The following is a 15,299-nucleotide window of genomic DNA, read 5'->3' as shown; positions in this document are numbered from 1 at the left end:
TCTTCTGTTTTCTGGAAGAGATTATTTTCTGGAAGAGATTGTGTAGAATTGGTATTATTTCTTCCATATATATATATATATATATATATATATATATATATATATATATATATATATATATATATATATTAGAATTTGCCAGTGCAACCATCTAGACCTAGAGAGTTTTTGTTTTCTTGAAAGATTCTAAACTATTAATAGTGCTATTGAGATTCTCTTTTTCTTCTTCAGTGAGTTCTGGTATTTGTGAATTTCAAAGTATTTGTCCATTTCATCTAAGTTGTCAAACTTGTGGGCATAGAATTGTTTGTAGTATTCCCTTATTATCCTTTTAATGTCTGTACCTGTCTGTAATGATATCCCCTCTTTCATTTCTGATATTGATACCTTTTGTCTTCTCTGTCTCTTTTTCTTTTTCTCTTTGTCAAGCGTAGCTAGAGATTTATCAATTTTTATTGATCATTTCAAAGAACGAGCTTTTTATTTCATTTACTTTATTGTTTTTCTGTTTCAACTTCATTGATTTCTGCTCTAATCTTATTTTCCCTCCTTCCTTCTTTTAATACTATAAATTTCCCTCTAAGCACCGCTTTAGCTGCATACCACCACTTTTGATATGTTATATTTTTATTCAGTTCAAAATATTTTCTAATTTCCTTGAGACTTTGTCTTTGACCTGTGGATTTTTTTTAAGAAGTGTGTTGTTTAATTTCCAAATAATTGGTGGCATTTTTAAGATACGTTTCTGTTACTGGTTTCTAGTTTAATTTTCATTATGGTCAGAGGGTATACTTTGTATGATTTCAATTATTTAAATTTGTTAAGGTTTGTATATAATATGTTTGTGTTTTGTTTATAGTGTGGTTTATCTTGATGTGTATTTGAAAAGAATATATATTCTGCTATTGTTGGGTGGAATGTTCTACAAATGTCAGATCAGGTTGGTCTGGGTATGATGTTCTATGAGTTTATCAACACTTTTATTTTCACTGAGTTTTTTTAAATTTAAATTTTAATGTTTTTAATATTTCTTTTTTAATTTAAAAAAATTAATTAATTTTGTCTGTGTTGAGTCTTCGTTATTGTGCGTGGGCTTTCTCTAGTTGTGGCGAGCAGGGGCCACTCTTTGTTGCAGTGCGTGGGCTTCTCATTGTGGTGGCTTCTCTTGTTGCAGAGCACGGGCTCTAGGCACATGGGCTTCAGTATTATGGCACTCGGGCTCAGTGGTTGTGGCATGTGGGCTCTAGAGCGCAGGCTCAGTAGTTGTGGCACACGGGCTTAGCTGCTCTGCGGCATGTGGGATCTTCCTGGAGCAGGGATTGAACCCATGTCCCCTGCATTGGCAGGTGAATTCTTAACCACTGTGCCACCGGGGAGGTCCCTGAGTTTTTTGTTTTTAATCCATAATGTTTGTATTTTGCTAAATTTGAGGAGTTTTAAGCCACTATTTCTTAAAAAACTTTTGTGCCTCTATCTCTTTTTCTGTCCCCTTCTGGGAATCCAGTAACATAAATGTTAAACTGTTTGGTATTGTCCTAGAAGTTCCTAAGTGCCTGTTCATTTTTTTTTTCTTTTTCTCTGTTCTTCAGGTTGGATAATTTCTATTGATCAATCTTTCAGCTCACTGAATCTTCCCCTTTGCCATCTTCATTCTGCTTTTGACTTCATCTAGTGAATTTTAAATTTCAGATCTTTCATTGTTATGTAATTTCCATTTGGTTCCTGTTTTATAGTTATTCTTTCTCTTCTGAGAACGTCCATCTTTCCAGTCATTTTTCATTACCTTCACCTTGTGGAACATAGATACAACTGTTTTAAATCTTTTTCTGATAACTCCAATATCTATGTCATTTTAGGATTGACACCTTTTTTTTCCCCTGAGAATTGGTCACTTTTTCTTTTTTCGGTTCGTTGTACGTCATATAATTTTGGAATATATCCTCAACTCATTTGGAATGTATCTTGAATATTTTGGCTTCTGTTAAAATCTTGAGAATATTGATTTTTGTTTTAACACGCAATCAAACCAGTTAGATTAAGACTACAAGTTCTACCTCCTCTGTGGGCGATAGTTTCAATGTCACTTCCATTTTCAAAGCCTTTGCCCTCACATGCCCCACTCAATAGTCAGTCTTCATCTTGAGTGGTGTTTAGTTCTCAAAGACTTTGGTGGGCTTCTTTGGTTCTGTTCCATGATTTTGCAGCTCAGGGGTGAGACTGGGACTTGTGTTAGTTGCTACACAAAATTAGGAGATCCTTTCTTTGGCTTCCTCCTTGCTGGGATTTTCTTCCTAACCTCTGGTTCCCAGCGGCCCCTTTTCTAGTTTCTCTAGCTAGAAAGACAGGTTTCTCACAGAGCATTTTACTCCCCTTGCTGTCACATAGTTCCACATGACAGATTTCACCCTCAGGGTAAAGCAGTGAGAGAAAAGAGAACAAAAATGACAGGATTCCCCTTACTTGCTTAAGACCACAGGGGCCCCTTTTCTCATTTCTTCCAGGCAGAGACAGGTTTTCTCTCAATTTGAGATACCTGGACTGTCATCCCTGAGCTGCAGTTTCAGAACCCTTGCTCACCTTTAAGCAACGCCAGGAGGGAAAAAATAATATGAACACAAACTGTGGTTGCCCCCCTCACACTACTCAGCTCACATGGGTCCCTTTTCTTCATCTTCTAGCCAGAAAGAGGGGCTTTTTTTGGCTGTCTACTACCCTTGGGCAATTCTGAAACTTGAGCTACTCTTGCTTCGAAGGCAGAAGATAGAAGAGGGGAAAACCCCCAGAAAACTCCACAGTACTGGTTGTTCAAGTTTCAGCTTCTCTCCCCTGTTCACTTACTGTTTTTACTTTTTAGAGTTCTCAGGTGGTTGGTTTTCATATTCTTTCCAATTTTCAGTTGTAATCAGTGAGAGAGAGGGGCTATGGTGGGCATAATCTATTTTGTCCAGCACTGGAATTGGCATTCATTTTTTTTATTATAAATTTATGTATTTATTTTTGGCTGCATTGCGTCTTCGTTGCTGCGCGCAGGCTTTCTCTAGTTGCAGCGAGTGGGGGGGCTACTCTTCGTTGTGGTGCATGTGCTTCTCATTGCGGTGGCTTCTCTTGTTGTGGAGCACAGGCTCTAGGCATGAGGGCTTCAGTAGTTGTGGCTCACGGGCTCTAGAGCACAGGCTCAGTAGTTGTGGTGCACGGGCTCAGTTGCTCTGCAGCATGTGGGATCTTCCCAGACCAGGGCTCGAACCTGTGTCCCCTGCATTGGCAGACAGATTCTTAACCACTGCACCACTAGGGAAGTCCCAGCATTCATATTTTTAATGCCTTGGTCTGCAGATGACTTGACAGTTAAGGGTCCTCAGACATTTGAGAAAAGTCTTCAGTGTGAGAGACAGATACACACAGACACACACCAAGGAACTCAGAGGAAACAGAAAATGAAGCTGCCTGAAGTAAACTTAAAATAAACATAAATGGTTTTATCTCATTAAATCTGAGAAAAAAAAAGTGGTTACCCAGAAACAAAGCAAGATGCTATTTATGTAAAAGGAACCATCAGAGAATAAGAATCCAGTGTATGGTAGCAATAAGTTTAATAAATGAATTAAGATTACTTGGAAGATTACATCATGTTAATCTCCTAGAAAATGGAACCAAAGGAAAGAGAGATGGCAAATAGAAGGAAAAGTAAAAGAAAATTAGAGGTTCTGTTTTAGAAGTCTAGCAGTTGCCTAAATCATATGTGAAAATTGTCTGTACTGAAGAACACAAATTTCTATACTGAAAGAGCCTACTAAGGGCCCTTCACAATGAATGACTGAAGACCCACAACAAGGCACATCCTTTGTGAAATTTTATATCACTAGAATTAACATGCAGTTTCTTAAAGCTTCATGGAGGGACAAAAACAGGTCATATTCAAAGGTCAGAGTGGCATCAGATTTTTCAAGGACCAACTCTGGAAGTAGGTTAGTGGAACAATGTCTTTAAAAATTCTGAAGGAAAATTATTTTAAATTTGTAATTATATACCCAAACAAAATGTCAGTCCAGTGTGATGGTAGAAGAAATATATATATATATATATATATATTCTTTGACCGTGCCACACGGCTTGCAGGATCTCAGTTCCCCAGCCAGGGATTGAACCCGGGCCACGGCAGTGAAAGCCCTGAATCCTAACCACTAGGCCACCAGGGAACTCCCTAGAAAGATATTTTTAGACTTTCAACATCTCAGAAATTTTACCTCTAGTATGTGTTTTCTCAAGGAAGCTATTAGAAGATTGTTTCACCAAAACAGATGCTTAAACTCAGGGGGAAAGGAGCATGCCAAACCTAAGAAATGAAAGATTCAGTGTAGGGAAGAGATTGGAAGTCTTAGGATGACAGCTGTGCAGCAAGCCCAGAGAGCAGCCAGCCCAAATCAAGTCCTCTGGAGTGGATCAGGAAGGTCAAGGGTTACAGGGAAGGTGTCTCCCGGGGAAAAAGTGCAATTCATAGATTTTTTTAAAAATTATTTATTTATTTATTTATGGCTGCGTTGGGTCTTTGTTGCTGTGTGCGGGCTTTCTCTAGTTGCGGTGAGTGGGGGCTACTCTTCGTTGTGGTGCGCGGGCTTCTCATTGCGGTGGCTTCTCGTTACCGAGCACGGGCTCTAGGCTCGCAGGCTTCAGTAGTTGTGGTGCACGGGCTCAGTAGTTGTGGCTTGTGGGCTCTAGAGCGCAGGCTCAGTAGTTGTGGAGCACAGGCTTAGTTGCTCCATGGCACGTGATATCTTCCCGGACCAGGGCTCAAACCCGTGTCCCCTGCGTTGGCAGGCGGATTCTTAACCACTGCGCCACCAGGAAAGTCCTTACATATATTTATAAGTGAAAATAATTTTTTTTTTTTTTATTTTGGCCATGCCGCACGGCATGTAGGATTGGGATCTTAGTTCCCTAGCCAGGAGAGAATATTTTTAAGTGGTATGTGTAAGCAAGCATCTCAACAAATTCTTCCTCAGAGTAAGGAAAATACCAGAGGAACTCCTTTTTTTTTTTTGCGGTACGCGGGCCTCTCATTGTTGTGGCCTCTCCCGTTGCGGAGCACAGGCTCCGGACGCGCAGGCTCAGCGGCCATGGCTCACGGGCCCAGCCGCTCCGCGGCATGTGGGATCTTCCCGGACCGGGGCACGAACCCGTGTCCCCTGCATCGGCAGGTGGACTCTCAACCACTGCTCCACCAGGGAAGCCCTCCTGAATGTTTTAATCATGATATTAGAGCCTTGGTAGATTTTCCATGATGAAAGATTGTTTGCAGTAAAATTTATCAAATGCTTTTTGTCTGTTGAGATTATTATATGGTTTTTTCTTTCATTCTGTTAATGTGATGACACATTGATTTGCATATATTGAATCATCCTTGCATCCCGAATGTAAATTCCTCTTGTTCACGGTGAACGGTCCTTTTAATATGCTGCTGAATTTGGTTTGCTAGTAATACTTTTTAAAATAAATTTATTTATTTATTTATTTATTTTGGCTGCACTGGGTCTTCGTTGCTGCACGCAGGCTTTCTCTGGTTGCGGCGAGTGGGGCTACTCTTCATTGCAGTGTGCGGGCTTCTCATTGTGGTGGCTTCTCTTGTTGCGGAGCATAGGCTCTAGGCGCGCGGGCTTCAGTAGTTGCAGTACACGGGCTCAGTAGTTGTGGCTTGTGGGCTCTAGAGCGCAGGCTCAGTAGTTGTGGTGCACGGGCTTAGTTGCTCCGCGGCATGTGAGATCTTCCCGGACCAGGGCTTGAAACTGTGTCCCCTGAATTGGCGGGCGGATTCTTAACCACTGTGCCACCAGGGAAGTCCCTGCTAGTAATATTTTATTGACAGGTTTTTGCATCTATATTAATCTGGGTATTGGCCTGTAATTTTCTTTTCTGATAGTATCCTTTTTTGGCTTTGGTATCAGGATTATGCTGGCCTCATAAGATGAGTTTGGCCTCTTCAAAGTTTTTGGAAGACTTTGAGAAAGATTGGCACAAAATTAACCATTTTAAAGGGTACAGTGACATTTAGTATACTTGCAGTGTTGTGCAATCATCATCTCTATCCATTTCCAAAACATTTTGGTTACCCCCAAAAGAGATACTGTACCAATTAAGCAATCACTTCTCACTGCCCCCTCTCCCAGCCCCTGGCAACCACAAACCTACTTTCTGTCTCTATGGATCTGTCTGTTCTGGAACTCTCATATAAATGTGATCTTTTGTGTCTGGCATTTTTCACTTAGCATAATGTATTCAAGGTTCATCCATGTTGTAGCATGTATCAGTACTTCATTCCTTTTTATGGCTGAATAATATTCCATTGTATGGATGTACTGTGTTTTGTGTATCCATTCATCAGTTAATGGGCATTGAGTTGTTTCCATCTTTTGGCTATTGTGAATAGTGCTGCTGTGAACAAGTACTTGTACTTTCTTGAATACCTGTTTTCAAATATTTGGGGTATATACCTAGGAGTGGAATTGCTGAGTCATATGGTAATTCCATGTTTAACTTTTTGAGGAACCAAAAAATTGTTTTCCTCAGCAGCTGCTCCATTTTACCCACCAGCAGTATACAAGGGTTCCAGTATCTCCATATCCTCGCCAACATTTGTTATTTTCCTTTTTTAAAAAAAATTATAGCCATGGAATCTATAAAAATATAATTTATTAAAAGGTATATTATTTATTTTATTGAGGTATAATTGACATATCATTTTAGGTGTACAATGCATTGATTTGATATTTGTATATATTGCAAAATGATCACCATAATAAGTCCAGTTAACATCGATCACCATACATAGGTATACAAAATTTTTCTTTTCTTTTTTTTTTTTTTTGCGGTACGTGGGCCTCTCACCATTGTGGCCTCTCCCGTTGCGGAGCACAGGCTCCGGACGCGCAGGCTTAGCGGCCATGGCTCACGGGCCCAGCCGCTCCGCGGCATGTGGGATCTTCCTGGACTGGGGCACGAACCTGTGTCCCCTGCATTGGCAGGCAGACTCTCAACCACTGCGCCACCAGGGAAGCCCCAAAATTTCTTTTCTTGTGATGAGAACTTTCAAGATCCACTTACCTAGCTACTTGCAAATATACAATACAGTAGTCTTAACTGTAGTCACCATACTATACATTATATCCCCAGGGCTTATTCATTTTGTAACTGGAAATTTGTACCTTTTGACTCTCTTTACCAGTTTTGCCCACTCCCTCCCTGAGGCAACCACCAATCTGTTCTCTATATCCATGAGCTCAATTTTTTTGTTCATTTGTTATTTGTTGTTTTTTTAGGTCCCACATATAAGTGAGATCATACAGTATTTTTCTTTTTCTGTGTGACTTATTTCATTTAGCATAATGCCCTCAAGGTCCATCCATGTTGTTGCAAATGGCAAGCTTTCATTCTTTTTTATGGCTGCATAATATTCTATTATATATATATTATCACACACACACACACACACACACAGCCAGCACATTTCCTTTATCCATTCATCCATTGATGGACATTTAGGTTGTTTCCATGCCTTGGCTATTGTAAATAATGTTACAGTGAACATAATACACATCTTTTCCAGTTAGTGTTTTTGTTTTCTTTGGATAAATACCCAGTAGTGGAATTGCTGGATCATGTGGTAGCTCTATTTTTAGTTGTTTGAGGAACCTCCATACTGTTTGCCATAGTGGCTGCACCAATTAACATTCCCACCAACAATGTACAAGGGTTCTCTTTTCTCCACATCCTCACCAACGCTTATTTCTTGTCTTTTTGATAGTAGCCACTCTAACAGGTATGAGGTGTTATCTCATTGTGGTTTTGATTTATATTTCCCTGATGATTAGTGATGTTGAATACCTTTTCATGTACTTGTTAGCCATCTGTCTTCTTTGGAAAAATGTCTATTTAGTTTGTCTGCCCATTTAAAAAGTCAGATTGTTTGGTTTTTTGCTATTGCGTTGTGTGAGTTCTTTATATATTTTGGGTATTAACCCCTTATCAGATATATGATTTGCAAATATTTTCTCCCATTCAGTAGGTTGCCTTTTCATTTTGTTGATGGTTCCTTTTGCCCTGCAGCAGCTTTTTAGTTTGATGTAATCCTACTTGTTTATTTTTGTTGCCTTTGCTTTTGGTGTTAAATCCAAAAAATCATTGCCTAGACTAATGTCGAGGAGCTTACTGCCTATGTTTTCTTTTAGGAGTATTATGGTTTCATAATACATATGGTTCTTACATTCAGGTCTTTAATCCATTTTGAGCTAATTTTTGTGTATGGTGTATATAGTGGTCTAGTTTCATTCTTTTGATGTGGCTGTCCAGTTTTCCTAGCACCATTTATTGAAGACATTATCCTTCCCCATTTTATATTCTTGGCTCCTTTATCATAAATTAATTTACCATATATATGTGGGTTTACTTCTGAGCTCTCTATTCTGTTCCTTTGATCTATGTGTCTCTTTTTTATGCCACTGCCATACTGATTTGAATGCTGTACCTTTGTATTATAGTTGAAAATCAGAGACTGTGATGTCTCCAGCTTTGTTCTTCTTTCTCGACATTGCTTTGGCTCTTCAGGGTCTTTTGTGATTTCACAAAAATTTTAGGATTATTGTTCTATTACTTTATCTCACCCCAGTTTTTAAAATTTTGTCTGATCTGTGATTTGTTTTTTGTTGGGGGGGGGGAGAATTGGTCAAAAGCAGTGATTTTTCAAACTTTTTGATGTCAGAACCCCTTTATATCTTTAATAATTATTGAATACCCCTAAAAGGTTTTGTTTGTGTGAGTTATATCTTTGTGGGGTTTATTTATTTAAATATTTATTTATTTTTTAAATTTTTGGCTGTGTTGGGTCTTCGTTGCTGTGCGCGGGCTTTCTCTAGTTGTGGTGAGCGGGGGCTACTCTTCGTTGCGGTGTGTGGGCTTCTCATTGTGGTGGCTTCTCTTTGTTGCAGAGCACGGGCTTCAGTAGTTGTGGTACATGGGCTCAGTAGTTGTGGCTCATGGGCTCTAGAGCGCAGGCTTAGCAGTTGTGGAAAGATCCCACATCCACTGCATGTGGGATCTTTCTGGTCCAGGGATCGAACCCATGTCCCCTGCGTTGGCAGGCAGATTCTTAACCACTGCGCCACCAGGGAAGCCCCTATATCTTTGGTATTTACTGTATTAGAAGTTACAAACTGAGAAATTATTTAAATATGTATTTACTCATTGAAACGTAATAAACCCATTACATGTTAACAAAATATTTTCATGAATAATAACTTTTTCCAAACACACACACACAAAATAGTGGAAAGACTGCCTGGTTTCTCTTATTGCAAATCTCTTTAAAGCCTGCCATAAGATAAGACTGTTGGATTCTCATATCAGCTCCTATATTCAGTCTATTGCATTATCACATGTGTTGCATGTAGCCTTTGGAAAACTCCCCTATACACTTATGAGAGAATGATAATGAAGGAGGCAAAGAATGTCGTAGATTTATCCTCAGGGACCTAGGATACCCAAGTTGGAGAGCAATTGGTTTTAAGATTTGTTGTTTCTGGCAAAATTAGGAGTGTTTAGAAACCTTTCAACAATTTCTCATAATACCTAGGGAAGAGGTATGGGTTGTTTATGCACCCAAATACAGAATATCCAAGGAAGTTACTATTTGGGTCAAAGATGATCCTTTTTTTAGAGTCAGAGATTAAAGAGAAGTTCTCATTTGCATAATCACTTCATTGATTTTATTCAATAGTATACTGAAGCAAAATGAACATCTGTATAAGTGGTACTTTAAGAAAACATTTCTTTTTGCTCCGTTGATTAATATCCCATCTTGTTCCATAAAGTACTTGGGGCATATAATTAGTATAATAGAGTTTTGAATATAGATGGGACAAGAAGAAAAAGGTTAGAAACTAAGATAAAGCCAAGCATAAAGTTAGCACATAAAATTTATTTCATACACTTTTGTATAGCTTTTAGAAGTGGGAGAAAACTACAGTATTTTCAAATGTTCCAACTTGAAAAAAAGATTCACTAAGTGTTTTTAATTACTCACACCATCCTTAGCAATTGTGAAGTATAGTGTCATTTATGAAAATCTGCTCTTATTCACCTTTCCTAGGAAAATAATCTTATGTAATGCCAGTCTACTTTGCTGGTGATTTCACTTGCTAACAGTTATTCCATCAGCCTTATCAAAGTTTATTAAGCGTTATTCAACTTTATTAATTGTATTTATCAAGGAATTAAGTTATTATTCTGTTTGGTTGAAAATGCTGGAATGGTAACTGCATTTTATAACTTAATGCAACATGAGAGAAAGAGCACAACACTGCAATCCAAGAGACCAGAGATCTAATTTTGGTTCCGAGACTGGATTCCTACAAGCCTAGGCAGCCACGTGCATTTTGCTCATGGGTGGAGAGGAGTGTGGATTGCTGGAAAGCGACTAACAATTTAATTTGGGAGATGGAAGCACTCTGTAGAATGTTGAGGTGTTTTTTTGTTTTGTTTTGTTTTGTTTTTTTTGCGGTACGCGGGCCTCTCACTGTTGTGGCCTCTCCCGCTGCGGAGCACAGGCTCCGGCCGCTCCGCGGCATGTGGGATCCTCCCGGACCGCGGCACGAACCCGCGTCCCCTGCATCGGCAGGCGGACTCTCAACCACTGCGCCACCAGGGAAGCCCTGTTTTGTTTTTTTTATGAAAGGTACTTACATTCTCACTTCACACTCCTGGAATTACTTCACACTCCAGAATTACTGTACCAGGACTAGTATACCAGGATTACAATTTGTATACCAGGGTTACTCAGGTGTATGTATTTGTCAAAATTATACAGTTAAGATTTGTGCATTAAATATATGTACATTTTACCTTAAAAAATCTAAAAATAATCATCAGGTGGTTGGGGGTAGAGGTGGAGATAAAACAAGAAAGGCACAATTTTCGAAACTGGGTGATAGGGACCTAAGGTTATTACACTGTTCTTTTCACTTTATGTATATACATTTGAAGCTTTCCATGTCAAAATGTTTGTATTTTTTTAAAGCAACATTTTGGTCTACCATATTAGAAGGTCAAAAGATAGCATTTAAAGCTGATAAATCAAGAAATAGCAGTGTAAGCGTATTATTTAGAAACGTGGAAGTAAATAGAAGGGAAAAACAGTTAAAAGGTATCAAAGTGGTTGCCTATGGGGTTCAGAGCTGAGTGTGGAGAGGCCTGGAGTAGGAAGTATCTCTATTTTGTTTTATAAGGCTTTTAGTGTTACTTGATTTTTAAACCTTATGCATGTATTACTTTGATAAAATGATGCATTCATTCTATGGATTACTGCTTTGCTTTCAAGGAAAATATCCACAGGATCATATGTGAATAATTAGGCATAGACCAATGCTTAGAATATAAAAATTCTGTTTATGTATGATAATTCTGGCACTATGCCCAGTTATTTCCATTGCCAAAGTTGGCGATTTACATTTGAATTCCTACTTCAGATGAGTAGGGCTTCAAAGTGTGATTGCATAGTTTGTCCCTGCCCTCCTGCAGTTTGGTCTTTACACAATAGTCAAGAGTGATCATAAATAAGCTTATATTACTCTCCTGTTTAAAAGCCACTGACTGCCTTCCCATTGCAGTTAGAATAGAATTCAAACTCTTCATCATGGCCTACAAAAAAGGCTATAAATTATATAAATGATGGAACGGTGCCTCATTCTCTTGCCACTCTCCCTCATCAGTGTCAGCCTTGATGGTCTTCTTTTACACACTCATAGCTCTTTCCAGGCCTTTGTACTTGGCATTCCTCATGAGATTAACTGCTTCAGGATTTCTTCAGGATTTAATTCCTGCAAAAGGCCTTCCCTGACCATCTAGCTGGAGTAGCTCCTTCCACCCCTTCTCCGTCTAGAGCAGTGGTGCGGAGTGTGGTCCTCAGACCAGAAGCATGAGCATCACATGGGAGCATTTTGTTTTGTTTTGTTTGGAAATGCAGTCCTACACCCCACCACAGACCAGCTGCAGTAAAATCTGCATTTTAACAAAACTCCAAGGTGATTGCATGCAGTTTAAAATTTTCAAAAGCTCTGATGTAGAATAACCCACCTTCTCAACTTTCCTGTGTATCTGTTAATAGTGCATCCATTTCTGAAGATAAGTTAGTCATTTACTTGTCTATTACTTTTCCCTAAATGGAATATGAGCCCCACAAGGGCACCACTTTGACTTGTTCACTCGGGACAAGTCAGCACCTGACCCACTGTCTGCACCTGGAACACACTCAATGAGTGTTTGATGTGTAAAAGAATAAACACATATGATCGAGATTATTTTGCGTTCCTTGACGCATATAATTGTATAATAACAATCTTCATGGTTCTCACTTACTTGTAAAACTAGGGTTATCTCCCAACATCATCATTATGAAGAGATTTCACTCTCTTTCTTAGACACTAAAGTCGTGTGACTAGTAAGGAATCACTTATTTATCCTTATTTTCAGGTAGTTTGTCTTCAGAACCCAAGTTTAGATTTTATTGAGTAATTTGCTACAGACTGAAAACATTTTCTTTTTGGTATTTTAAAAAGCACTTTCATTCAGAGTTAAAGTTATTATCAAAGGTTTTTATCCAAAGTAAATGTTAGTTTGATATTTGTATCAAATTTTATTAAATAAGAATTTAATTTTTAATAAGAAAATAAGATTCTGAAAATGTAAAGTCAAATGCAACATTTTCAGTTAAACTGCAAATAAAAACTAATGGGGCAAATAATGTATCAACTTTTTACTCTTGAGATAAGATTCTAGGGAAAGACTCTAAGTTTCTGATATTCTATCGTACATTTAAAGGTATGTTCCCAGGATATGTTTCCTCATGCATGTCCCGGTCAGGAAGCAACATTATGGTCTATGTTAGGAGAGCTTACATCAGTGACTTTTAACTGGTGGTGATTTTGCCCCCAGGGGACATTTGGCAATGGCTGACGACATTTTGGGAGGCACAGCTGGCAGGCGGGTGGAGGCCACGGATACTGCTGAACATCTTGTAAGGCACTGAATAGCCCCCCACCACAAAGAAGCGTTTAGTCCAGCATGTCAGTGGTGCTGCTGCTAAGAGACCCTGGCTTGCATCGAAAGAGCCCTTCCTCTGCAAATACTAATGCTGTCAGGAAAAGAGACTATATAGAAATGGGCAATTTAGAGATTCAGATGGGTATGTGGGCATGATATGCTCAGATAATTCTACATTTTTTAAAATAGGAAAACTCAAGTATAGGGTTACTGGTTTTCTTTATTTTACAGATGGGGTCGAGGATTTGGTCTTTTGGGTTCCATTTTTGGAAAGGATGGTGTATTAAACCAGCCAAACAGTGTCTTTGGACTTATATTTTATATACTACAGTTATTACTTGGTAAGTATTTTACAGCAAAATACAAAAATAAGTTCGTTATATTTCATTTAGTACTTTGTGTCTTTGCCCTGATGTGTCTTTATATTAAATAAAAGCATATGTTAGTGATAGAACAACTGGTTTGTAACACATTTTGGTGTTGTGAAAAATTGGTTCACTAAGATTTTGACAAAGCTCATGCTGAACGTGGTATCTGTTGGTGTTTAATCAGGGATAGCAGCATCCCATAATGCCTAGAAAAACAAGTCCCATTCAGGGAAATTATTACTCCAAACAGTTTGCCCTGGAAACCTTTTCCCTTGTTATTTTGTATACTCTGTAGCTATTTTAAAATATTATGCATTGAGAAAACATTAATGGTATATGATATTCAGTCATAATTCCATCACCTTTACATAGCCACTATTGCCATTGTAGTCTACTTTTTTCGCTTAATTTTATGTGAACTCTCTTATATTGTCTATCCTCTTAAGTGTTTTATTATTGTGAACATCAAGGCTTCAGATTTTTTAATATCCTAAATAACACTGCACTGATCAACTTTGTTTAAAGTCCCCTTCTCATACCCCCTTCCCTCTTTGAATTATTTCTGCAAAATAAATATCTAACTGTAGGATGAAACAATCAACAAACAAAGATTTTTTTTTGGTATGGATTTTAATAGGTATAACCAAACTGCTTTTCCCTCAGTTGTCAGGTTTCCCCAAAGCTTCATCTATCCTCATTTTTTAAAGTTTTTTCTGTAAAATTTCTAATTCAGCAGTTACATATTAGTAGCCATTATTTTAATTTTACTGTACTTTAATTTACTTTTATTGCCAATTTAGTTATTGGGATCCTGATAATAGTACACTTCATATTTGTTACAGACATTTTACCCATTCTTTAGCCTTTTTAATGTCAGTTTCGTGAGTTCTGATTGTACAAGAGTTTTCATACTTTTAGAGTTAAATCTATCCTTTTTTGTCCTTGCATTTCAGTTGTTAATATTTTATCCTGTTATCTTCCAGATCTTCTGTCTAGGTGCAGTAGATTTATTACAAGGCAAATTGTGTATCAATTTTTCTCAATACTCCCGTCATGTTTGCCCAATTCCATATCTGTATATCCTGCAGAAATATGAAAATACGCACAAGAATATTCACAGCAGTACAGTTTAAAATAGCAAAAAACTGGAAGTAGCTTAGCAAAACGTAATGGTTGAATAAATTAGGTTACAAGCATACTAGAAAATACTATGTAGCCATTGAAGGGAAAAGTAGGTATACAAACCCTGGAAGATATAGACATAGTTTAGTGAAAAAAGCAAGTTGTGGTATAATAGATGTAGGATAAATATATGTTTATATATATGCATGTAAATGCACAGAAAATGGTGTGGTTGGGGGCTGGGGTGGAGACTTTCACTTTTATTCCATTTAATTGTTTTGTTTGGATTTCTGAAGAATATAAAGTATAAGCCCATATTAAAATAACCTAAGAAAAGCTTTGACTGTGTTAATTCTTGGAGATAGGGGTTGAACAAATTTGTTTACAATATTTAATTTGTTAATTTCATTATATACACATTTTAAATCATGTGTATCATATGCATCTTTATAAATTTATTTTTAAATTTATTTTTATTTATTTGTTTTTGGCTGCGTTGGGTCTTCATTGCTGCGCGCGGGCTTTCTCTAGTTGTGGCGAGCGGGGGCCACTCTTCGTTGCGGTGCGTAGACTTCTCATTACAGTGGCTTCTCTTATTGGGGAGCACAGGCTCTAGGCACGCGGGCTTCAGTAGTTGTGGCTTGCGGGCTTTAGAGCGCAGGCTCAGTAGTTGTGGCACACAGGCTTAGTTGCTCCGCGGCATGTGGGATATTCCCGGACCAGGGC

The 15,299-nt window shown here is 38.3% G+C and overlaps 1 protein-coding gene across 1 annotated transcript in view; it reads left to right on the top strand.

Moving 5' to 3' along the window:
- Window positions 1-15,299, top strand: part of VKORC1L1 (vitamin K epoxide reductase complex subunit 1L1) — a 59,474-nt gene that overhangs the window by 40,271 nt on the left and 3,904 nt on the right. Inside the window, exon 2 of the mRNA XM_027126243.1 lies at window positions 13,315-13,424. Coding sequence (XP_026982044.1) covers window positions 13,315-13,424 — 110 coding nt within the window. The remainder of the gene's footprint in view (window positions 1-13,314; window positions 13,425-15,299) is intronic.

The sequence above is a fragment of the Aethalodelphis obliquidens genome, unplaced genomic scaffold (assembly GCF_003676395.1).
Source record: "Aethalodelphis obliquidens isolate GAN/ISIS:26980383/991018 unplaced genomic scaffold, ASM367639v1 scaffold30, whole genome shotgun sequence".
Taxonomy (NCBI): domain Eukaryota; kingdom Metazoa; phylum Chordata; class Mammalia; order Artiodactyla; family Delphinidae; genus Aethalodelphis; species Aethalodelphis obliquidens.
This window is presented reverse-complemented; position numbering and strand designations above follow the sequence as displayed.